Consider the following 24,407-nt stretch of genomic DNA (forward strand, 5'->3'; position numbering starts at 1 on the left):
AATACAAGCAAGACAAATGTCAGTGAATCTGTCACATGAGAGATGCAAAAATGACTCAAGAACCATAATCGACCTGAAGTTTAAACCATTACAGAACCGTTAAGGTAGCAGCTAACACTATTTTATATTAGCATTTCACTTTCACTGTTTCAGTTTTAATTTGCCGATATGCTTATATTGATCATATATTACCTTCAGCTGTGGTGAAAGTATTTCTTTTTCTCTCATTGATTCCATAGTATCTGGAAACATTCCACGATACCGCAGATAAGCCATGAAACTAGCATCTAAGTGGTCTGATGTTTCTAGCTCCTGCTTTAGTTTCGCTGCCAAATTTGAGGTGGTATCTGAAGAAAGAGACAGTCCCCCACCACACAAGTGTTACAAAGATGAAAAGAACTTGAAATCAACATAACCCTTTACAAAATAACCATGATGTCTGCTAGTATGAATGCAAGGTCAGCTGAAGTTAGCTGGCTGAGATCTCAACTATCTTAAATAGGTAAAAAGGTTGTAAGTTGCCTTAACTACCACACTTTGTCTGGTGTTAAAGTCAGGGCCCATTAAAACCCCATTAAAATCCTATGCCTCCTTTTCAGTATGTAAAGATGGAAAGGTAAAAGCAGACTTCCACTAGCACAAATATACAAGTATTTCTAAACAAAGAACCACCTGACAAAGACACAGGTTTCAAATAGAAGATCCACAGTAAAAGAAAATGAGAGAAAGAGGAAACATCAGTTTGTAGATTCCTTTCACCTTTTGTTAAGTTCCATATAAAAACATTATGAAGTTAAACTTACTGCTGCCATATCCATTGCTCATCACATCTATGACAGATGCTGTTGATCTTACATCATCTTGTAAATCAGAAGGGGTTAAAGTTAGATTATCAGCATCGCTCATCTGCTTGGAAATAAATTTTTCACATTAGTGTAGTTTTCCGAATACAGCTATAATTTTCTGCATTTATAACAACTTTGTTACTAGTGCAGATTTCAGCAAATGCCTATTTGATTGTAGTGTTAGAGGTGGCAAATACCATAACCATCATGAATGAAACCTTGGTGCTCTTTGGAAGCCGTGCCATCTCATTTTTTTTAATCCCTTTCAATAGTCTCAAGAAATAGACATGTACTTATAATGAATTGCCCTTCAAAAGCAAGGCACAAAAATATACAACTGAAGAAATGATACAGACACAATATATATATTTCCATTAAAAAGAAAAACCTCTATTCTCCTTTTTGAAAGTCTCTTCTAACAGCCAATGGCATATATTTGTAAGCAGAGAACTGTTACAGTTCATCGAGTACTGTGGTAGCAAAAAAGTTTTACAGGTTTTACCTCAATTACTTCCATGTGAAATATTATGACAAATTTATCAGTTATCTCTGTGTAGCATTACTGCGAAAGTACCAGGATTTGAAGAGTCCTCTCAACAAATCTTCTGAGAGCACAAGAGCAATATCTGGATTTTTACTGACACCACATCAGCAGCATATAGCCATGCAGGACACAAAGCTTGCTATAAGCAGCTTATTGATCAATTTTAGGATTTGGAAGACTCTTCAGTTATTAAAAGCAATGGTAAACAGTTTTAATACAGGCCAAAAATTTGCTCTACTACCTCAGGAAGAGATGAACTAACATCCAGAACGTTACCGTACCAACCCTCTCGGCATGTTTCTACTACTTGGAGACACTGGCCCAACAGTGATCTGAGGGGGAAAGAGCTGAGCAGTCTTGTTTAATTAGAATTAAATCAGACATGAAATATCACTTACAAAAATCTTCTTCTCCATATCTTGCTCATCATCGACAGAGTAGGTACTTTCAGAGAACTTTGGAGGTTTTCCAACTACTCTGACTGCTGCTTCCTCACTACCACTTTCATACAGGTTAGAACAGCCCAGCAATACAGAATTATCTTCTCGTGTGGATGGCCTGGTCTGCATCATTTCGAAATCCACGCTTTCAACTTCCGAAAAGGGTGTCAGATGCAGCTCTGCTTGAAGTTCCATGCTTATATCTTGCTTTCTCACAATCTCAGGTGAGCCCCACATATCTGCCACCAAATCCTGGAAGTCTTTCAAAGTGTCTTTGCCCATGTTCAAATTGTGTTTTGGAGAATCAGAAGTTTGATGAATTTCCAATATTTGCTGGCAATGCTTTTTTAAATCTTGCTCCTCTTCAGAGCTGTTGATCACATCCAACTCCTGAGTCAAGATATTTCCTTGTGATTGCTTCATCTGAGGTTTTGGATTTATACTGTGAGTCGTCAATTCAAACATAACTTCATCTTTTTCCTATGAAGAAATAACACGTATTAATCGTTTAATGGAATTTAAATATGATTTTACAAACTGGAAAGTATGCATTTAAAAAGACAGTCTCAAGTTTAGTAGTCATATCTGTTATAATTCCCAGGTTTTACATAAAATGATCTGATACTTCAGTACATTTTGTATGCCAGCTAACCGTGCTTTTTAAACAAGCATATCATCAATAGCAAAAACTAAATAAAAATTCTTACAATAAGGAAATTATTTCTGCAGAGCTGACTTTTATATCCATACGGAAAAAAAGGGTATTCCTTGTAGCTCTGGAGATAATCTTCCCACTTTCAAATAAATACAAATCAAAACCTGTTGCTTTCCTAAGTGGACAAATCTGAGCTATCTTAAGTCTTAATTCCTGACCTAGTGCACCAGGAAAAAGTGGTTAAGAAGTCTAGAGATGGTTCCTACGCCTGCCATTTCAATACAGGAGACACTGTCAACCATCTGCTTCTAGTCACTGCAGGGAAGAGCAACATGGATTCACGTTTCCCATCACGTAAGACACAGCAACCATACATACCAACATGCTATATTTTAAATATTGGTATGGCCATACTTGTACCTTTTAGCACCCTGTTCCCACAAGGGTACTCCACCCATTTATTTTTCATTTTTCAAAGCATCAGACTACTAACTTCGGTCTCTGTTGATCAGCAGCACTACAGATCATTTCTCCAATCCTTGACTCCACAAACACAGACACACTAGGTCAGACCAAAGTGTTTCTAATCAACCCCCACCCCCACCAGAGGCCGACAGGGCGACACAGCACGTGGACAGACACTACACATGCCCATCTTCCTCAGTTCTTGTGATCCCGCCACAGAACTAGCTATTTTCCAGCCTTGAGGGCTTGGGTATCTAACGGCCACAGAACCTTTCCAGCATGGTCACTGACCAGGCCAAGGCTACACTTCCACCTTCAAACTACACAGACATCTGAATAGTGTCAACACTGTGCTGTGGAGTACGCAGATACATCCTTGCCTACTTTGCTACAGGGACTCTCAGTTATATAGAAGGGATGACCAGAGAGCTTTCTTCTCTTCCCAAGGCCTCTTGAAGTTACTGTTGTTCTTGTATCACCTTAATGCTCTTTTCAAAAAAGCAGGTGTCACAGACACCATGGGAAGGCTGCTGTTGCAGAGGTCCCACTGCTTCCATCAGAAGTCAAGTTCCTGTCTTTTAGCCTCCAAACCCTTTACTTACTCCATCTAGAAGCTGACATCCCAATGGAACACCTCTGAACTGCATCACTACATAGGCGAGTAAAATGCCTTTATTGACATCATTCTTAGAACCTCAGGATACAATGTGGTAGGGCTTGCCGTCACCAAGCAACGAAGGCACCCTGCGGCCAGGGCCCAACTCACTGTAATTCCAGGGCTTACTGGTATCACTAACAGAGAAATTCCTAAGGGAAAAGCACGCAGAGGTGTGTGCTCATGGCAGAGGCTGTGCCTCTTTGCAGTGCCTCTTCTGTGGCAGAAAAGCATTCACTGAGCATGCCAAGCTGCCCCTTCTTTTCCAATGCCCCCACAACTTTGGCAGAAAGTCTGGCTGCCTTGTTCCCTTCCAGATTTTCATCTTCAGTGCCCCAGGCACTGAATCCTCTCAAAGCCCTCTCCCAAGATGGCCTACCCACTGCTTTAAGAGAGGTCCATTTTCCCTCCTTGCTGCCTTTTTTTTTTTTTTTTTTTTTATATCTTCCTTCCCTCTCTTCTCTGTTCCCTTCAAATCAGGAATTTTTGGGTCCCTGGTTCTGTGGTTCCCTCTCCGTTTTACCACCATCATCCTGAGGAAGTTTTAGCAGGACTAGAACAATATTTCTGCAAAGGAACCTTTGCCCTGTCCTTGCAAACTCGTACCTCCCCAAGGTTGCCTGCCCAGCTTCCTGTGATCCAAGATCTGCACGTCCCAGGCCACATGTGCAGTCAACATCTTTCTTTGATGGTTTTTCCTTGATTTTGCCTTAAATCACTTAACCTGAGGCGTTTTAAGATACAATTACTGTTTTGACTGCTTAGATTCCATGCCTAAGAGTCTAAACGATGCACTGTTTGAAAAGGTATTTCAGTTTAAACCTGCCACCATGCAAGTTCCATTTCACCCTCCATACCTCTTACATTGTAAGATACAATGAATAATTGTTCTCTCTCCTCATTTTAGATCATCCCCTTAATGCTTTTGTGTTAATCATCCAATTAGCTGATGAGCCCTACCTTGTTTTAAGCCCAGCGCTAGCTGCGAATACTTTGCATTTTCAGCTGCTCCTCCAACTTTCATTTTAATACATTTCCTAATTTTTACATCATTCTCACTTTTGAACCCAAGAATAACTGTAGGGCGTTTCTTTGCTCCTCTAAGAAAGCTGCGTTCGGTTTTGCTCACTATTATACAAAGGCTCTTCAATGTTAATGATTTGAAACAACTCTCATTCACTATTCAGAGTTAAGTAAAGAGCTGCTTAATCTCATGTGGGTTTTCTGTCTGGGTACTCCAAGCAGCAGTCATTTCTTTTCCTCTGAAGATGTTCTGTATAACGGCATTTAGCTAATCCACACCAGAACAACAGAAGTACCCAAATTTTGTTATTTCTCCCGTTCTCCAGCTCTCAGACTCATGCTATTTTGCTCATATAGTTGATACTCTAAACCAAATATTGTACTGTTCCTTATACTGGGATGAGCAAGATCCATAGGAAAAGGCCTATTGTGATGAATGCATGAAGACACAGCAGTTTACTTACTTCGACTCAACGTATTCTCCAACTTTGATGATCAATATCCCTCCTCAGCCTACTTTGAAATTTTAGCAGTTAATAATGACTTTTCAAGTAGAAATTTAGATTCTGAATTGTTTAAGTACATGTATATATGTCAGTATGTGTACTTCCATGTTTAAATCATTTAACTGTCCCCAGAATTCCAGCATACCTTTATATCCTTCAGAATTTCACCAGTTCTGTCTTCACTGAACCCTAACTCCTCTTTTGCTGAACCTAATTCAGAATTAAGCTCTTTAGGAGACGCCATCTTTACCATTAAATTATTTTCATTCTGTGAAGCATTCATAGCTTTTAACTCTCCCTGCATTGCATTCAAAGAAAAAAATATTTTTTACATGAGCCATTTCCATATTCATATAGATAGTATGTTTTTCCATACATTCTTTATTTGTATCTACAGTAATTATGATTTTAAAGTTGTGCAGGCACCTCACACTGTATATGTATTTTACACGACAAACAGCATAAATAATGCAGTTGGCTGGAACTCACACAGCATATTCTGGTAATGTAAGCTTGTAATAAATAGCCATTACTAAACTGAGATTAAGCAGCTGTACTCTTCTTCTGGACAAGAGAAAGACAGTGTTGCTGCATGTGATTTCCACCCGATACCTGACCGTCACGAGTTACCACTACTAGCAATCGGCTTTTACAATTTGAAAGAGACCTGTAGTGACTGACAAAAAAAACCAGCCAGCGAAACTGGTACATAGTGTATTTGGTTATGGCAGTTACTTTCTGTTCTTTAACAGGGATCTAACGATCATGGTCCAGTAGATCACTAGACAGGCTTACAGAAGAGACAAGTGTTAATAAGAGTGCTTATATGAAAAAAGTTTCTGAGCGCATAGGAAAGGAGAAGTTCGGCGTCAGACTTATGTGGACGTTGGGGGTTCCGACTGGCAGTATGACCAGGGTATAAAAATCCAAGGCGGTTGGCTTATCCTGTACTACCTGCCTCTTCTTCGTGGGAAGGGAAAATGGATTTTCAGCACTAGATGTAGGAATGGTTGTTTGTGGACAGAATTATTGGGTTTCCCAGTTAGGTAAAATAACTGAGCTTTAATATAGGTACCGCTAACGTTAAAAACCTACTTACAGAGTTACCATGATGTTACAGAATGTTTCGTATTACTTTGCCATTTCGCTTCATAGCCCGGCAATCACAACAGGATGCAGTCCCCTGTTCTAAAACACAGTCAGTAATAATGGTGGGTTTTCCTTAGACTTTTGCCTGTTATCTTTAAGCTACACTAATGTATTTAGGAAGTATCTCATTTAAATTGTACTTGAATGCCATCTCTCCTTATTTAAAGAAATAATAGGATAATTACTATGTTAAATGACTTATATTTATTTTTTAAGCCATAATGAAGGGTATAACTACGCAAAACATGATTGTTACTGGTCTTCCTAGGCATCTATCTCTAACCACTGCTGGAGGAACTACAGAGACAGACACTTCAACTGACCCACCACAGCTGTTTTTAGGCCACATTATTCATCTTCACCCTTTCTTACAGCACTGAAAAAGATAACATAGAGGGCTTTACATGACACATAGAATTAGATTATTTAAAAAACCAATAGCGTTAAAAAAAAAATAAAAATCACCAGTTTATCAGTAGGGGAAGCCAGTACTGCAAATGACTGATTAGTGTTTGCTTCCAGTTCTTCCAATTCCTCCATTCCTTCTTTAAGGTCTACGCCTTTTCTTTTTCTCTGGCAGGACATCTTGAGAAGGTTAGTCTCTTCACGATCACATTGCTCCTTTGACTTGTACAATTCCAACTGTGAAATAAGTTCACCTCTTTCCAACCGTAAGGCTTCAAGCTCTTTCACATATGCCTCGATTTGATTTTTCAGTTTTTCAGTGCTACCTTGCAGTTCATGGATTTCTCTCTGATAACCTACTTCTTTCTGATTCAGTGCTTGCACCTGGAAATCAAGTCTAGAAACTTCCAGTTGAACACTATAAACATCTTGAGCCTGGCTCACATCTCTCTTTTCCAACTCAGTTTGAAGATCTGCTGCCTTTTTTGTTAAGTACTTCAATTCAGTTGTGTCAGCTTCTCTTTGATCTGCCATTGTCTTCATTTGCATATCTTTCTCTAGAATATTTGCTTCCCTTTCTCTCACAGTATCTTCAAGTTCTTGAATGCGGGAAGAAGTCGCCCTTGCTTCAGCCTCTCTCTGAGCAAAACGAGTTTGGAAAAGACTGTGGTCTTCCTGAAGTGTATTGTACTGTATTCTCAGAGAGGTTAGCTCTGCAACATGCTGCTCTGATGACTCTCGTAGGTTTTGGCATTTTTTCTCCAAAATGTCTACTTCCATTTTGAACTGCAACTCCTTTTCCTCCAGTTGCTGCTGCAGAGCTTCTCTAGCAGCTGAGACAAGCTCTAATTCCTCTTGAAGTTCCTTCAATTTGGAAAGTAGCAATGCACTACTTCTGTTTGGATCAGTATCACCCTGACAATCTACCAGTCCCTTCTTCAACTCATTCTGAAGGTTTTCCACTGGCTTTCCAAATGCAGGTTGATAGAAATCCTCCTGGGTGTCACTAACTTCATGACATACTGGTCCAAATTGTGCCAGCTCTTTCTGAAGCTTCTCAATTACGCCATGGAGTTGCTCTACCTCTTCATCTCTGTCCTTATGCAGCCTTTCTTGGTCACCACGAAGGTGCTCAACAAGGGATCGGAGCTCTTCAATTTCAGACTTTTGGTCTTCCACAATCTGAGCAAAAGAATAAGGTCTCAATATTACTCTATGTAGGCACAATTACTATTGCACAGTTTAAATACTGTTCTTCCTCTGAATCATGCAGGCATTAAATCACACGTTTAACAGCAAGAAGAACTGCATACTACAGCTGACAGCTACTCAGAACACTCTCTATTTTCCTAATAGAATGGTCAAATGATTTCATTTACAACAACATTCTGTACACCCTGCTTGCCCCAAAAAAATCAAGCAATGAACATACAGTAAATACTCTCTTACTTTATTCTCCTGAATATTCTCTAGCTCCTGCTGGAGTCTCTTCATCTGCTCATTCAAATGATCGATTTCTTGATTCTTTTCTTTAAGCAGTGCTTGTGGGAATGACAAAGCTGAGGGATCACTAATACTCAGGTCCTGATTTTGCTTCACATTAAGTTTTTTTAGATCCTCCTGATCAGAAAAAACAGCACTCTCATTAAAAAAGGACTTACTTTCTCTCCCAGCCTTACGGCAGAACAGAACTAAGAGCTTTAAACATTCTCCTCCTTACAGTAAAGTTAAAGAACTCAAGAACACAACTACAGCTATTTTGTTTGGGTTTGTACCACTGGATTAGATTGCCACAATGTTTCTCAACTGTCAAGGTAAGAGATGAACACTCTAGTTGCCAGACTGACAACTAATCTGTTTTCTAACCTGCAATATTTGCTATGGGTGTAGAGGTCAGGAATGCACACAAAACTGTGTGCTGTTTACTGACTGACAACAGTGTAGTTCATGATCTGCCAGGGCCAGAAAAAAGCTAAGCTTTTTATTTAAATCAAATGACTGTAGAAGACAATGCCATAAGCATGAATCTAGAGTACTGGGGTGGTTTTGTTCTACAATGTGCAGCATTAGCCTTGTCAAGGGAATATTGCATTACTGTTGCAAGAGAAACAAACAAAGTATCTGTTTATAAAATCAGGAGATGAAGATCACAACTCGCAAGAAAGGAGGTCTGAAGTTTTAGCTGGTGCACACTACCGCTAAGAAAACCTACCTTCAAGTGTGCATTCTCTAACTGAAGCTGGCTGATGCTGGAAGTGCTAAGGTTTTTTTGCATCTCTAACTGCAAGTTCAGCTGCAATATCTCCTCGTTTTTACTGATCAAATTATCTTTATATTGTTCTAGTTGGTCTAACAAGCTTGCAATCTAAAAAAAGAAAATGCATAGTTGTTTCAATTAAGTCCTCTTATTTAAGCAGAAAAGATTAAACTTCAGTCATCAGCTTATTTATTGAGAACAAGTAACTTCAGCAAATTCTATGATTTAAACTCTCTCTAGTCAATTTGCATTAATGAAATACTTGAGACATAAAAGGAGAGTGAGAAACTAGTGTTCCAGTTCCTCAGCTGCAAAACCAAAGTACTGCAAAGGTGGTTTTCCATGTTGTGTTAAAACAAAATAAAAATCTAACTGCTCGTAAAAGATATGTTAATCTTGTTCTGAACAATCAAGGCTTGACTGATATCTCCTATTGTTATGTCAAATTACATGTTAGCATTTGATGTCTAGTGTAATCACAAGCAGTTAACATAATTACCATTCTCCTCCTCCTAGAAGACAGAAATTAGCCCTGCAGTCCTAATCCCAGTAACACAACAATCAAAAATAGTTTCTGGGCATTGACTCCTTCAACCTGTGAAACAGTCAATAACTACACATTTCTCCGCTTGTAGCGATTTGAAAGCTTGACAGCAAAGAGCTATTTGGAAACACCGTGATCTTGTCACCCTCAGGTTTTATCATCTCTTGCCTTAATGTGTAGCAAGGTATAGTGGTTTTGAGAATGAAAAAGGCTTAGTGGCTCCTAAAGTCAGCCTTCATAAGAGACATGGAAGTTCCATCTGTAAGAAATTAGGTTTTATTATCTTAGTGCTCTTAAAACAATGTTGTACAATTAACTGGAGGTTCACCCATGTTTTTCTTCTTTGCACATGCTGAACTGTATGTTTATGTATTACAGATACTATAATAATTATGTAATATTAATCAACATACAGCAGGGGGGTGGGGTGGTGTATGTATCCATGCATGTAAACCCAATAAATGTTCTAAATGTGACCAGTTACACTGTGTTTCAGCTTAACTTGGCACAAAAAATCACGGCCAACATTCTCTGGCTCACAAAATAGGAAAGGTCAGCTGACACCATTATGGGTAATTGTCCTTTCTGTTCTTAAAGGAATTACCACTTGCTCTCAAAGTCAAACAAAACTGTATCTACCTTACGTTCCACTTCAGCTTTGGAAGGAAAGGAAAATCAGTTTATAACAGATATTGATCAACCAGTCTCAAAGTCGATGTGAATCAACCAAAGACAGTTTCCAGTGGGAGGGAAGAGGGACAGACAGGGGGATAACAAAACAGAACAAAGGAAGAAAATGGAATGTTAGTTTACACAAAAGCACAGAGATTACTGGGTAAGAAAGCACATTTCCTATAACATTAGTTACTGGGGTTTTGAATGACTTAATTGCAGAAACATTTTGTGCAAATTTGTAGCTGGGAATTTAAGTGACTCCAAAGCCTACAGAACTCCACCAAAACTCTTACCTCTCTCTCTTTCATCTGAAGTTCTTCTTGCTCTGCCTGTAACTGCTCCTTCAGCACTGGGGCAGAACTGCCATCTGCTGGTACTCTGTGCCTTGCTTCATCCAATTTAGACTGTAGGGCCGAGATCTGAATCAAGTTATTGTACTGTTGCTGTTGCAATGCCTCTTTATCCTGCAAAATATTTTTGATTTTTATGTTAGAATTAATTGTCGTCAATATACCAACCTGAATGAAACAATCCTACCGAAATCCTTCATCATCGTGAGATTTCATATTCAGTAACAGTATCTTCTCAGGAACTTCCAGAGAAGCAAAAGAGCAGCTCTGATCCATGCAACTATGACAACTGTCAAAAAGTGGTCTCTATAGTAAGCAGGCTTATAGTTTGTAAAACCAGAGCTCATTTAAAACTGTGGCTGTGATACCTGCCATTAATACAACAATTAACTCACCACAAGGTGCCAGAGAGTCTCAAAAACCACTAACAGAGTCACTGATATCCCCCATGAAGACAGTCTGCATAATGCCACTCCCATTTAAATAAGTATTTTAAAATTACTTGTTTTAATTCAGTTTCCACTTTCTTCATTTTTTGCAGCTGTTGTTCCATGCAGCGTACAGTCTTTGAGGCTTCAGTACCGCTGTGCTCCAGTTCTTGTATCCGTGCCACCAGGTTTTCTATCTCTTTATCACGAGCTGTTACTTCTTCATGGTTTCGCTCCTTTTCTAATAACAGCTTATTGTAATCATCCATCTTCTCTTTTATTTCTGCTTGCAAAGATTCTACCTGTACAGAAGTCACGTTATACATATATTCAGGCAACAAAACAAACTTCCCATTGGAAGCAAGAGTAATTCCATGGCAAAGCAGGTAGAGTTCTACTATGGACTAAACTAGTGCTAAAATCCCGGGTGAAAGTAAAACGAAATCTGGACAGAAAGGATGAAAAAGTAACTTTCTGAATTCTTGTTTTTCACATGCAGCAGCTCTTAAATACACATTTGATTACTCTTGATATTTGCAGTATTCTCACTAATAAGTATTGGATGAAGGCACACTCGCAAGGCCCAGCAGTCATCAAAAGGGACCTTGTGGTGTGTAGGGTTTTGGGGTTTGTTTGCTTAAGATTAAAAAAATCCCAAGATTACACAAATTACTGCTAATAGCATATGAGGTATTTCTGTAACCTCAGAACCCTCTTCTGCTACTTCAAGGAATTTCAGTTTAAAGGAAGGTAACAAGAATTAAATTATAAATATGCAACATTAACATATTAAATGTCTGCAAATCAGAGGGATTCGCAGTAGTCAACATAGAACAGGTACTTGTTTTCCTAACATCGCTTAAATATGAAAAGGATAACAATTCTGCGTTTGAGCTTGCTCAGATCCAATCATGCACAAAGCTGCAGGAAAACCGTCACTCATTCATCCCAGTAATTAAAGTGAAGGCAAGGCTAGGCGCTTAACTGAGGCAGGAGAGAACAGAGTGTGACAGACTGACTACATCAGAAGGCATAAAGTCATTAAGCACATTGAAAGCAAGCTCAGATAGGAAAGCAACTGGAACCTTTCTAAAGAAGAAATAATTTAGTCAATACCGATGAGCAAGGAAAATGAGATTTTACAAAATAAATGCTTTGCTCCCCGGTAAGTGTCTGAATTTATTTTATAATACTGAAGTGGAATTTGCATAAAAAGTCTTTTTATTAATATAGACTTTATATCTTCAAAGTATTGTACAGCTATTACTAGACAGTTTTTCTGATTTAGTAAAATACAGAATAGTTAATGTGGTGAAATTAATAAGCATGGAGAGTGTCACAGACTAGTTAAGAAAATCAAAATTGATTTAACATTAAATTTTCAACTGCTTACAGGCACATATACATTTCCTTAATTCTGTACTTATCTTACTCCTTTCTTATCTCATCAGCAATTAATTGTTTAAGCATAACACAGGCCTTAGAGTAAATCCTCTCAGTACAGAAAAATCTTTTAGAAGTTTAACACTTTCTAATGCTATAAAATTTTGGCATCAGAATCCCAGAAACTGTAACACTATATACATGAAAAGCATGGGGTTTTTTAACACCACATTGCTAGAAAGCTGGTGCTGCAGTCCTGTAGCTAAGAAAACACTTTCACAACCTTCAACCGTTGTGGCATACTCTCAAGATAGTAGCTCCCAGTACCAGTCAGCACTCTTTTCACAAAATAAACCCACTCTCATATACCTTGAGCCTAGAGTACAGCAGAAAGAACAGCTATGAACTTCACCTAACTCCTACGTGCAGAAATTAGAAGTTCACCTGAACTGACTTGTCTCAGAGTTTAACAGTTACCAATGTTACAGCTGCATTAAACAACTGTACAAGAACTGTCTAAATACTGACATTTTATTTTGGCACAGATTGCATGCATATCTCACCCTACCCAGAAATGTCACTTGATTAGTTACCTTCCTTGTGTGCCTTTCTCCTATTAAGTTTTAATCCTTTCAGAGAGGGGCTGCAAAGTTACAGCAGTAATCTTAACGTTTTCAGATATTCCTCTTTACTAAGCCACAAGCTCACTAGTAACTGTCAACCACCTAACATCTCGGATAAAAAGCACTTTGACATATTTTGAGTAACCTGACATACATCCTTTATGATCCTGTATGCCCAAGACTGCCACAGAGGTGTACCTTCTGGGTACAAACAGATCTTCAACAAGTCACGTGGCCTTCAAAACAAAAAGCTTTGCCACAGTGTAACACATAGGCTACGTGTATGATGTACTCTGAAAACCTTAATGTCTGATAATGGTATTCATACAAATGAGAAGCCGAGACAGATGCAGAATGATATGTAATCACTCTACTTCTTAAGAAGCCTAATGAAGTCCTATCAGAGGTTACAGAGGGCAAGGTGCCCACCAGCATGCAAAATTCACGCTATCAAAGATTCAGTTGTTCCTACCAGACCATGTACCTCTGTGTTAGAGAAGCCAACTTCATAAACTGTACATAAATGAAGAGATGAAAATGACATTAAGTAGTACAAATACTGAAGTTCCATTAAGAGCAGGGCCACAAACAAAAGCTGGAGGCTAAGGCACAGTGTATCTTCCTACTTCCATTATCTCTGTTTCATACTCCAAACCTGAACTTTTCCTTTCATGCCAAAAAACTTTTTTTACAGTAAGTAATGCCTGTAACACACCTGAACAATCAGACAGTAGAATGAAACACTTATGTACAGGGAATTAAATGTAAAGCAGTTCTTCACTCCCTGCAAGAATTCTGCCACCCTAAAACATGTATCCTTATCTTCAAGCAAGTTCAAGCAGTCTTGACATACCAAGAACAAGAAAAAAGCCAAAGCAGATCTAATTAATAGAAGGGATTGAAAGGAAAAGGAAAGAAAACAGAGATGTTCATGCTGTTTTCCATACCTGTAGAATCAATTCATAGTTCTGTATAATGTTCATGGGGGGGGGGGGGGGGGGGGGGGGACCACAAAAATAAAAAACCAATAGTTAATATTTGAAACCAAGCATCAAGCAAATGAACATGTGAAAAAAAGGACTGACTTACAAACTTAAATAGGACAAGGCATGCAGACAAAGAACATTTTTTGTATTATAACGGCTAGAACTGGAAAAAACAAACACATTTACAACCCAGAAATCATCCCTCAGGTGTGCTCTGTAGAGCGGAGTGCCTGTATTGTTGTCCTCCTCGAGGAATTTAAACCAGACTCGTAGGCTGTGAAACTTCTTTGTAATGCACATACACTATTTCTTATGGAGATGGAAAAGAAATATTCTAAGTTCACTCCCACTGCCTAAATGTAGTCTAGTCAGCTAGGGGAAAAACTGCAATCTGAGTGACAACAGAAGAAAAAAAAAATAAAAAAAAAGGGGAGGGGGGGGGGAAGTGTCTCTCAAGAGCCAGTCCCCCAAGACAATACAGGTTTTCATATTTAATTGTAGTAAATGAACTCCTTTGGCCGTTAAGTTTGATTTTACTCACCCTATATTCTCTGGGCTCTCCTGAAGTCTGTGATTTTGCTGAAAGTTTTAATTGTTCTTCCAGTTTCTGAATTTCCTGCTGAAAATCATCACGTTCATGTTCCCTTTCAATAGCTTGCTCCTATAAACCCAATGAAAGATAATGAAAATCTTCTTTAAGAAACTTTGCATTTCATTAAAGTATTGAGTACAAGAAAAACTTGGGTTTTGCTTTTTGTGGTGAAGAAACTATGATCACTTAAAAATAATTAAGATCTTTTAGTAGTCCTGAAAGCATAGTTAAAATTACAGGGAAAGAAAGAAAACACAACACCTTTTTGACTCCAATGTACATACAAACTATAATTAGCAATTAATAGAAAGGAAAAAATATCCTGTAATACTACAGAAAGGGAATTTAAAAACTATTTTTTTTTCTTTTACAACACTGAAATATCAAGGTCTTAATTTCAAACAAAACAGACCATACCCCATTATAGGAATCATCTTTCACATCTCAGTCACAAACTAGGAGGGATATTTATCACCTCAAAAACCATGGAAATGTGGTACCAAGCTTACTTACATCCATGAATTGCCGCTGGTTTTTGAGCTGTTTTTCAAGAACTTGAATCTGCTGCTTTAATTCAGCAACCTCCAATAACTGCGTAGCCAGGTCTTGGTTACTATGCAGCTGTTCTTCCAGTTCCACCTCCAAAACTTTCATTTGAGAGCGTAAGTTGGAATGGTCCTTTTCTGCCTGACACTGAAGCTCTAACTTCTCCTTTGCTAAAAATTCTACTTCCTTGAGTAGACCTGAATAAGAACACAAAAATAACAACTAAGTTGTCAGTGCAGGGTACAAAAATCAAATAGAGGTTGAGATTAAATTCAGGTACTTTGGAATAGCATCAAAACCAAAGGAAAAAAAAAAGTCTCCTGAGATGGCCTCTTAAGAGACACAAAAGCAAGTCTGATACTTGACTGCCCATTGTGTCTCTGAAAGCCATCTCTGATAAGACTACTGTAGAACGTAGTCAAGGAGGACACGAGCATCTGTTCTCCACCCCCAAAGTGAATCCTGGATGGAGATATTCTGGGCACATAGAAAGCTTTCACCTTCACCCCTGGAGACCTCACAATTCCAGACAGCCTCATCTCACTTGACCAGGAGTTCTTCAAATTCCCTCCCTAGATCCCTGCCCTCTCAACCCTGGTTCCACACTCTTCCTGTCCCAGAGGCTCTTTCCAAACCACACCAGATCTTCAATCCTCCAAGTTCATTCCATTCCAAATGTGCTCCATCCCTAGTTTAAGCCCCACACCCCACTGTTAGCCACCTAATCTCTCATACCTGTCCTTCCAACTGCCCCATCCTTCACTATTCTATCCTAGATCTTTGCCACCCCTTCCATCCCAAATTCCCATCCTACTTCAAATCTCCTCCTAATCAAGCCATCCGACACAGAATTCTCCATTTCTCCAAACTACCATGATGAGATTCTTCCTTAGCCCTCCAACATCCAGTCTCACATCAGCCTCTCAATTACTCCTCGTGCCACAATGAATACTGCTGCTGACGCCTACTACGTTGAGTTAGCAGCCAGTGCAGCTTTTCAGCGGCCACTGGTGCCCAGCCCTACCCTAAAGCTAGCTGCTATGAGAAAGCAAAGTTAATATTTATCTCTGAATCTGAGTGGGGATTAAAACCCAGAGAAAAATCACGCTTACAGAGAATGACTCTAGTTCTGAGGCTACAAAGGGAACACACACCTGGGGAAAAGATGGCACATATCTGCCATATACAGACTGAAAAAGAAATACCACAAATACGAAAACATGCATAGCTCAAGATTATTTAAGTTATCAAGAGCTAATTTATACTTACAAACTGCAATTTCAATCAGTTGGATGCACCAAATACACCGTTTAGGAGACCCACACAGAGACTCTACTGTGAGTGCACTCAGAGCAAAGCTATTTTAACGTGGATAAAGCCAAGTAACCTGAACATGAAAACAGAAATCTGGCTATTTAGTATTTAAAGCAAGGTCCTACAAGAGCTCATTATTTTATTTTTCAAACGTCCCATTATTCATCTTAAATGTTTTCAGTCATAGAGAAAAAGGTAAGAGGCTATGATTCCAACAAGGACCTTAACTGGTCATCCAGCCCAGTTCCCAGAACGGGACAATTCCCTTTTCCAAGCATGATCAACAAAATCCACATGATTTCTGACCTAACACCATTTTAAGCTGCTGTTACAAACCTTCAAAAACAAAGGTGACGCCACAGCCTCCTTACAACATCTTTTCTAGTGCTCCACTATCTACAGGTATTTAATTACTTTTCTAGACACTTTAAAATATGCCAAGAAACACAAACATTTCTATGTTCATGCTTAAGAGAATAAGCATCACAAGCTTAGAACGATGCAACAGCATTTACAGTAGGCATTGAGGAAAACGTCACCACAGCAAGGATCGCTAAACAGAACGTACAGGGACTAGGAAGTCTCTGTCTCTGGAAATTAAAGAGGCTGGACAAAGAGAAATAAGTAGATTCTCTTTTGAGACAAAGATATGGACAAAACAAGCTCTCGAGGACTACAGCAAGCCTGTGATTCCATGAGTTAGTCACCCTGGTCTCTTACTGCAGAGCTAGGCTTCCCCTACATTAAGGCAGTATTAAAATACACAAGATAAAACTACGAGGTTAATGGAGCAAAAGAAAACTTAGCCGATATGGAATAGTACCAGAATCTTTAGCCATATACTAGGCACCCATGGTAGCTTTTGAAACCAACTGAAATGAACACAAAATTGCTTATTGGGCACTTGTATGTTACGCATCACGAAGAATTCATGTACATTGTCAATATGAGAGCACGACACACACCAGCTGAAGGAAAAAACCATTTTGTTTCATAGTCACACTAGACAACATGTTAAAAGCCTTCCCCTCCCTTACACACAGGTACACTGGCACCAGGCTTCTCTTGCCATTTTAAGTTTGCAAATAGTAAATACAAATCACAGGATTAATAGAGGACTTTGAAGAACTTGCTGGAGATCTACACACAGACTACAGTATCTCAAAAAGCTCTAGTTCTCATAGTACTTTCTACCTTTGAGTGATAATCGACATCTACATTTCAACTACATTGTACTCCAGGCACTAATCTTGCAAACTAAACAGTTACCAAGACCGCTCTCTCAGATGCCTACATAATAACAGCTGTGCAATCTCTGTGCCACATCCTAGCACTGTGCTAAATAATCACATACACAAAGCTTCAAGTTTCCTCATCAAGTGCTCACTGAGTCACGGATGTCACTGAGGTTCTGGCAGAATGGTCCGTGAAGAGCCTCCCACGAAGGAATTTCTCTCACAACCCACCTGGAGCTGTAATAGCCAACTGCCAGCCTGAGGTGCAACGCAGCAAGTTATCCAAGGCTGAAACACAGCCCAGAAGAAAGCCAGCACCAGCCTGACTTCTGATAGGAGACCGACCCCCAGCCGTAGCTGCACCACAGAGGATCTCTTTTACCAAGCACTGTGTTTTGGCAGGCAGGAGGTGGGAATAAAATAACGTTCTGGTCGCTTATACACGGTATGCAAAGAAGGGCAGGTATAGCGTGTACAGATCAATGTGCACCCATGGGAAGGGCGCACGTGTAGAGTGGCCCTCTGTGAAAAGAGCCGACTTTTGTGAAAACAAGCACAGAAATTTTTCCTTCTATATCCTAAGAAACATGGTCATTAACAAGTTGAAGGCTGCTTTTTAAGCTTCAAAAGGAACACTATTCTTTTCTGACGAACAAAATACCGATTAGCTAAAACTAAACTAAAGCGTCACCTCCTCAGACGGAAACATAAGTTAATGAAAAAAAGCAACTAGGCTAACAGATTTTACATAGAATTGAAAATGTTTCATGGAAAGCAGGTATCAAATTTCGGCAAGTTCAAATAAGTGTAAATTTGCTTGAACAATGATTTTTTTTTTTTAAAGCACATGTTCCCCAAGTGTATAAATATCATTTCAAGCAACATTAATAGAACATCAATCACAGGTTTGTTTCTTTGTAGGGACAAGCCTGCTATTTTATTAATGCTAACTGAGATCATGCAATTCCACTTCAGTAAAGCCCCAGCACACTCCTCCCCACTCCCAAAACCATCATTAGCAAATGCCAAGCTCCATTCTAAGTGCATTTTATTAGCAAGGCCATTCTACTCACATTAGTGCTCCACATCAAAAAGGGGAGGAAGCATCAGCTTTTCAAGGAAGAAGCCATGTCAATCAACTCCAAACAATATGACTTCTATTTATTATATTTTCCACATACTACAAACAACTCCAAGCCAGAGGAAGAGTACTACTGATGGCTGGGATGGGAGAAAGGGGATGAATTTCAGGGCTTAGCACTTGCAGCAAATGCAAACTGTTCAAGTTCTAATGAGCTGCTGGCAAGAGCTGGCCTGCAGCTACTGGGAGAACGCCAATCCTCAAATGCACTCCAACCAGCTAGGTTAGACATTCCCTCTCACTGAGCCAGCAGCACCAAATTTCAGGACAGTGAGGTGGTTACCAAAAGTACGATAAATAAAAATAGTGTTTGAGGGAGATCTGAATGGACAGAAGGAATAAAGACATAGTAATGGACAAGACAACCCAGTACAGCTTTTTAACTCTAACAGGAATTTACCTAGACAATTCTTTTTTTATTCACCTGAGGGACTTTGTTTACCCACCTCACACCCTCTAGGGGAAAAGAAAAAGTCTAGAAACAAGAGGCAGTGAATATGCAAGAGAACACATTTACAAATATAGATGTGCATACAAATAAAATTAATCTAAAAACATGAAGGAATTATATTTTGAGTACATAATCATCATCACGGCAGCTATGAATTTATCACATCTAAATGTTAGCTACTCAGGAGTTAACTATGCTTTGGTTTAGGAGGGGTAAGAATGTCTCTTTCAATTTGGCATTTCAAACTTTCAACTTCAGCATCAGACAGTATAAAATTATACTGATTCTTCTTGCTTGTTTTTGGCTTTGTCTTTCTTCCCATAACAGGCCTTCCTTACCCTTCTGCTCTCTTCTTTTTTCTCATCTACCTATCCGTTCAATTGCATTTCTCTAGTCTCCCTTAGACTTCCTTCAGTTCCTGGTGTATGTTTCTTAGCTCACCCTTTCACATCATTTCAAATATTTTTCCCCCCTTTAAATTAATTTAATAATTTTGCAGCCCACTGCGTAGCATTAGAAGTTCAAAGCTACAACCTACTCCATCCTCTCAAAAGGAAAATGAAGTTGGCAAACATCAAGATAATGGCACAAAGCACTTTAAGCCTAATGACAGCAAAACTTTTTTTCCCTTAAATACTTTGATCAGCAAATTGAATGTTCTTAGTTTTAGTTGTTTTCTGATGCATCACAGAAGTCATAACTTTTTTTTGCCAGGATATTCATAATCCCAGTAATTTGTTTGGCCTATTTATGAAGTACTATTCCTCTTTGTTAAAATAAAATTAAAACTACCATTTCATTCACTCAGTGTTATAGCAACACAAACCAGAAAAAAACCACACATCATTACAAACCTGAACCTTCTTTTTGTGCTACATTAGCAATAGGTGTTCCTAGAAATCAAAACACACAGACATGTACAAAACAAGAACGGGACATTGTGATCCATTCCATCTTCTAAATCACTAAAAATTCATATATAATACAGATAGTTCCTACCTTTCATTTGGCAAAAATGCATTTCATCTGTATTATCACTCAAAGCTCCTGATGACATGTGTTGATCCATGCCTGTAATTGGACTGGAACTACTACAGAAATGGTTTTACATTATAACCATACACGTTTGTTGCAACATTCTTGGCTAGTCACTTAAGCATTTTCTAAGACAATCAATATTCTCTTTTTGCAATTTTCCCCATAGACAGATAGAATAATTAATGCCTCAGACCCCACTTTTATTTCCTGGCAGGAGACTCAAGACAGGATACAGTCCAGCAGGACTCACTGGCACAGACTTACAGACTCTCTAATCTGTCATACATTTCCACGACACACAGATGTACTTGTGTTCAACAATATCACAGAATGATTTTGTGTTTCCTGTGGGACATTGCTCAATGACATAATCACTGTTGTAAAGCAAGCACAACATGCATTTAGTTTCAGTTACAGCCCCCAGATCTGTTTATGTTCTCCTGTCTCTCCCCTGAGGGAGAGAGGTCTTCACCCACCTCCTCTTCCTCTGCTTACTGGGGCAAATGAGTGTGGGCTCTGTAAGCCAGCACAATCTGCAAGAGACCACTAACCAATTTTCTGTTAAGGCAATAGGAAGTTATTATTAAGATGCCATTATGAGAGGTCAGAGACAGACACAACTTAACACTAACAAATGCATACTATACTTTTTAATAGGGCCAGTAGCGATAGGACAAGGGGTAATGGCTTTAAACTAAAGAGAGTAGATTCAGACTAGGTATAAGGAAGGCATTTGTTATGATGAGGGTGGTGAGACACTAGCACAGGTCGCACAGAGAAGTGGTAGACGCCCCATCCCTGGAAACATTCAAGGTCAGGTTGCACGGGCTCTGACCAACCTGATCTAGTTGCTGGTGAAAGGGCTGGAAGGCATGTGGTATGAGGAACATCTGAGGACTCTGGATTTGTCTAGTTTGGAGCAAAGGAGGCTGAGGAGCTACCTCACTGCTCTCCACAGCTGCCTGAGGAGGGGACACAGAAAGGGAGACGCTGGTTTCTTTTGCATGGTATCTGGTGATAGGACATGTGGGAATGGTTCACAGCTGCACCAGGGGAGATTCAGACTGGACATTAGGAAGGATTCTTTACTGAGAGGGCAGTGAAAACCTAGAAGAGGTTTCCTAGAGAGGTGGTCAATGCCCCAAGCCTGTCAGTGTTTAAGAGACATTTGGACAACGCCCTTAATAACGTGCTTTAACTTCAGGACTGACCAAGAGTTGTCAGGCAGCTAGAGTAGACAATTGTTGTAGCTCCTTTCCAACTGAAAATACTGTATTCTGTTCCACTTGAAAATGTCCCTGCTCACTGCAGGAGGGTTGGACTAGGTGACCTTTAAAGGTTCCTTCCAACCCAAACCATTCTACGATTCTACGTAGAACATAAGCATTTTGATTGCACTGTATTTGAAAGGCCCAGTGCAGAGCCAAAAGGAAGAACATGGAAGGATGGTGGTCCACAAGAGCAGGACAGTGGTAGCGTCAAGATTCAGAAGAGAGGTGAAGAGCAGCAAGGTGAAGAGAAGATGAGATGGGGTAGAGAAGAGAGGCAGGCAAGAGTTACAGAGGAATGATACAGTAGGGCTGAAAGGCAGGAGTCTACAACAGAGGCTCCTGAGAAGAGGACAGATAATTGCAACGTACAGACAGTGTCCAGTCAGACACATCCCTCCTGTAACACTTAGGTCTATACCCTGAAACCTAGATTCTTTACATTCCTCTACTACTGACAATGGAGAAATTCACTAGAAAATTCTTTCCTGCCGTCTTCATTTCTGACCTAAGCATGCACTATGTACAACTACCTGTCACATAGTCTGCTCAGGCAGTAAAGGAAACGTAGTTGAAGGTGGCACTGTGGTGACATAGCTGAGGGCACTGTAAAGTTGGCATTAGCAGAAATGGAAAGGCAGTAATCCCAAATGATAAAATTTCTACTGGAAGACAATACAGTGAAATTCACTTACAGAAGTACTACAACGTCATTAAGGCTGCAAATTCAAGAAGTTTAAGCTATATAATGCTATTTAAATGATTCACAGATTCATTAGTAAGAACCAGCATAACCTAATCTAGAGTACCTGTGTAGTGCAAGTCACATAACATCTCTGAATTTTCTTTTGTGAATGCAAGAAGTATCTTACATGTAAGCCAGCTATATTACTGCGATTCTTCGGGATCTTAATTAAATCACTGCTGTCACTGCTAAAATGCATGCTCCTTCATTTGCAGTGTGAGTTATCACAGCACCAACTTTCACTCACTGAGTGTTACTAGACTCCATCCAGGATGTTGAAGTTCCCCACACCCTGTAATATCCCTCCCTACCCGCTCCCCATCTCCCCTGTTCCCTACAGGAGCTCCTTGTAGCTAACTTACGTCATAGTCACATACTCTGTGGGGCTGAGGGAGTGATGGTGTGAAGGAAGGAGTTATGTAGATTTCTTATTTCGATCTACTTATCTGAGTTTGATTTGGTATTTCAGTGGCTGGCTGTGCCTAGCAGTGAGTCACCCTTCACATAAAAGATACGGGCCTCACTTTATCTTCTCCAACACTATTTCATTCAGCTTTTTCAACCCATATACTTTCCTTTAAAAACCTAAACAGACTTTGAGCTTGATCATTAAAATCTTCCCACGGTCACCCTTACTGATCACGTGCATGTGTTTTGACAGAACAAGGCTGGGGAGCAGGGGAAAAACTTATGTATGAAACAAAGTATACTTCATCAGCACAATTTTTTCATAATACAAATTATCTCCCAGGAGTATTTTATTTCTTCCATCATTATTAAGCTATCTCCTTAGTCCTGGAAGCAGTGGAAAGCCTTGAAGCTCCAACTCTTCTCTGACTGTAGCGTCAAATAACCAGCATTTCACTTATTAATTAGGTGTTAATTATCTGTTGCAACTAACTACCTGTAGTTAATACAAGCTTCATTTTCTGAGACACTTGCCATTAAGACTAAAACAATAGGTTTCACTAACAGGGCTACTGCCAAAGCAAAGAACCAGCTGCTTTATTTTATTTTCTGCTTTTAAAGGAAGACCCTGCTAACCTCTGTATCAGACTGAGCTGCTCACTAAGTCATAAAACCACAGACTGATACATTACAGAAATGCTGCAGTGTTCCCTGACTGGAGACACTTTTGTCTTCCATTAATAGCATCACATCCACTCCTCACCAATAATTGCTTGCTCCTGGGTTAGCTCCTGGAAGCGTTCACGCATATTCTCCAGCTCCACAACAAGGCGACGTTCAGATTCTTCTTTCAGATTCAATGCCTCTTCCAGTGCAGCTTTTTCTGCAACATAGCCTTCAATAATGCCTAAAATCCCAAGTCAGAATGCAAATAAAGCAACAGAGAAACTCACCTGTTGGAAAAAAGCAGCTTGAAAACATGAGTAAACAATTTTTTGTAAACAGTGGAAGACAATATAGAAAGGAAGCAGCGCAAGGTGACTTAAATTTGCACTGTAGCTAGGCTTTTGGAAGTATTTGAAGGAATAAAATGTACCAGTTAATGTATTCCAACAGATGTTATGAGGCTGCCATGTCACAAAATGTCTCCAAACATGTAGAATATATATGGGGATTGGTAAGCCTTGATGACCTGGGATCACCTCACAACACAGGACAGCCTGACACATCCTCCGCTGGGGGCAGAGGTTCAAAGAAACAGATTCTCCAGAAAGTAAGGTCAAATTTAGATTCAGAGCACAAGAAATCCAGGAAAGATTCATAGAAAGGAAGGAAACAGGATTTTGGAAAGACTAAATAAGCCTAAAGGAGTACAACTGAAGAGGAATGGAAAGCAGATGCCATGATTAGGGAGAGAACCTCAGCTTGAAGGACATGGAAACTCTCAAAGATTCTCCTACATAAAGATGAGGACCTCAAATAGTGATCATCACAAGGGGGAAGCAGACTGATGATATGCAGTCTGTGGCAGCGCTGAGATCAACAGCCTCAGCCTTTCTGTCTCTTCTAACAGAATCTCTTTATGGCTGCACTACCATCAAACATTGCTCTTGTTCATGTGGAACCCTTCCAAGGTCAGACAGGTGGGCTGATTTACACTGGGAGTATATTTTCTTTTCAATAATCCAAGCTCCCATGTTTAGACATGCAGGAATGCAAACTGCTGTCTGAAAAAT

General features: G+C 39.5%; 1 protein-coding gene across 15 annotated transcripts in view; it reads right to left on the minus strand.

Annotated features, from left to right (window-relative positions):
* The window catches only part of PCNT (pericentrin), a 91,714-nt gene that overhangs the window by 24,256 nt on the left and 43,051 nt on the right, over positions 1-24,407 (minus strand). For 7 of the 15 annotated variants that reach the window (XM_055811590.1, XM_055811582.1, XM_055811580.1 and 4 more), the window contains 13 exons: positions 23,435-23,578; positions 15,039-15,268; positions 14,475-14,594; positions 13,895-13,915; positions 11,016-11,243; positions 10,457-10,627; positions 8,900-9,052; positions 8,137-8,307; positions 6,748-7,869; positions 5,279-5,431; positions 1,788-2,309; positions 804-909; positions 193-347 (listed from right to left, as the gene is read on the minus strand). In XM_055811590.1, coding sequence (XP_055667565.1) covers positions 193-347; positions 804-909; positions 1,788-2,309; positions 5,279-5,431; positions 6,748-7,869; positions 8,137-8,307; positions 8,900-9,052; positions 10,457-10,627; positions 11,016-11,243; positions 13,895-13,915; positions 14,475-14,594; positions 15,039-15,268; positions 23,435-23,578 — 3,296 coding nt within the window. The remainder of the gene's footprint in view (positions 1-192; positions 348-803; positions 910-1,787; positions 2,310-5,278; positions 5,432-6,747; positions 7,870-8,136; positions 8,308-8,899; positions 9,053-10,456; positions 10,628-11,015; positions 11,244-13,894; positions 13,916-14,474; positions 14,595-15,038; positions 15,269-23,434; positions 23,579-24,407) is intronic. The other 8 variants (XM_055811591.1, XM_055811581.1, XM_055811578.1 and 5 more) reach the window with 7 other exon arrangements.

Source organism: Falco peregrinus, chromosome 8, assembly GCF_023634155.1.
Source record: "Falco peregrinus isolate bFalPer1 chromosome 8, bFalPer1.pri, whole genome shotgun sequence".
NCBI lineage: Eukaryota > Metazoa > Chordata > Aves > Falconiformes > Falconidae > Falco > Falco peregrinus.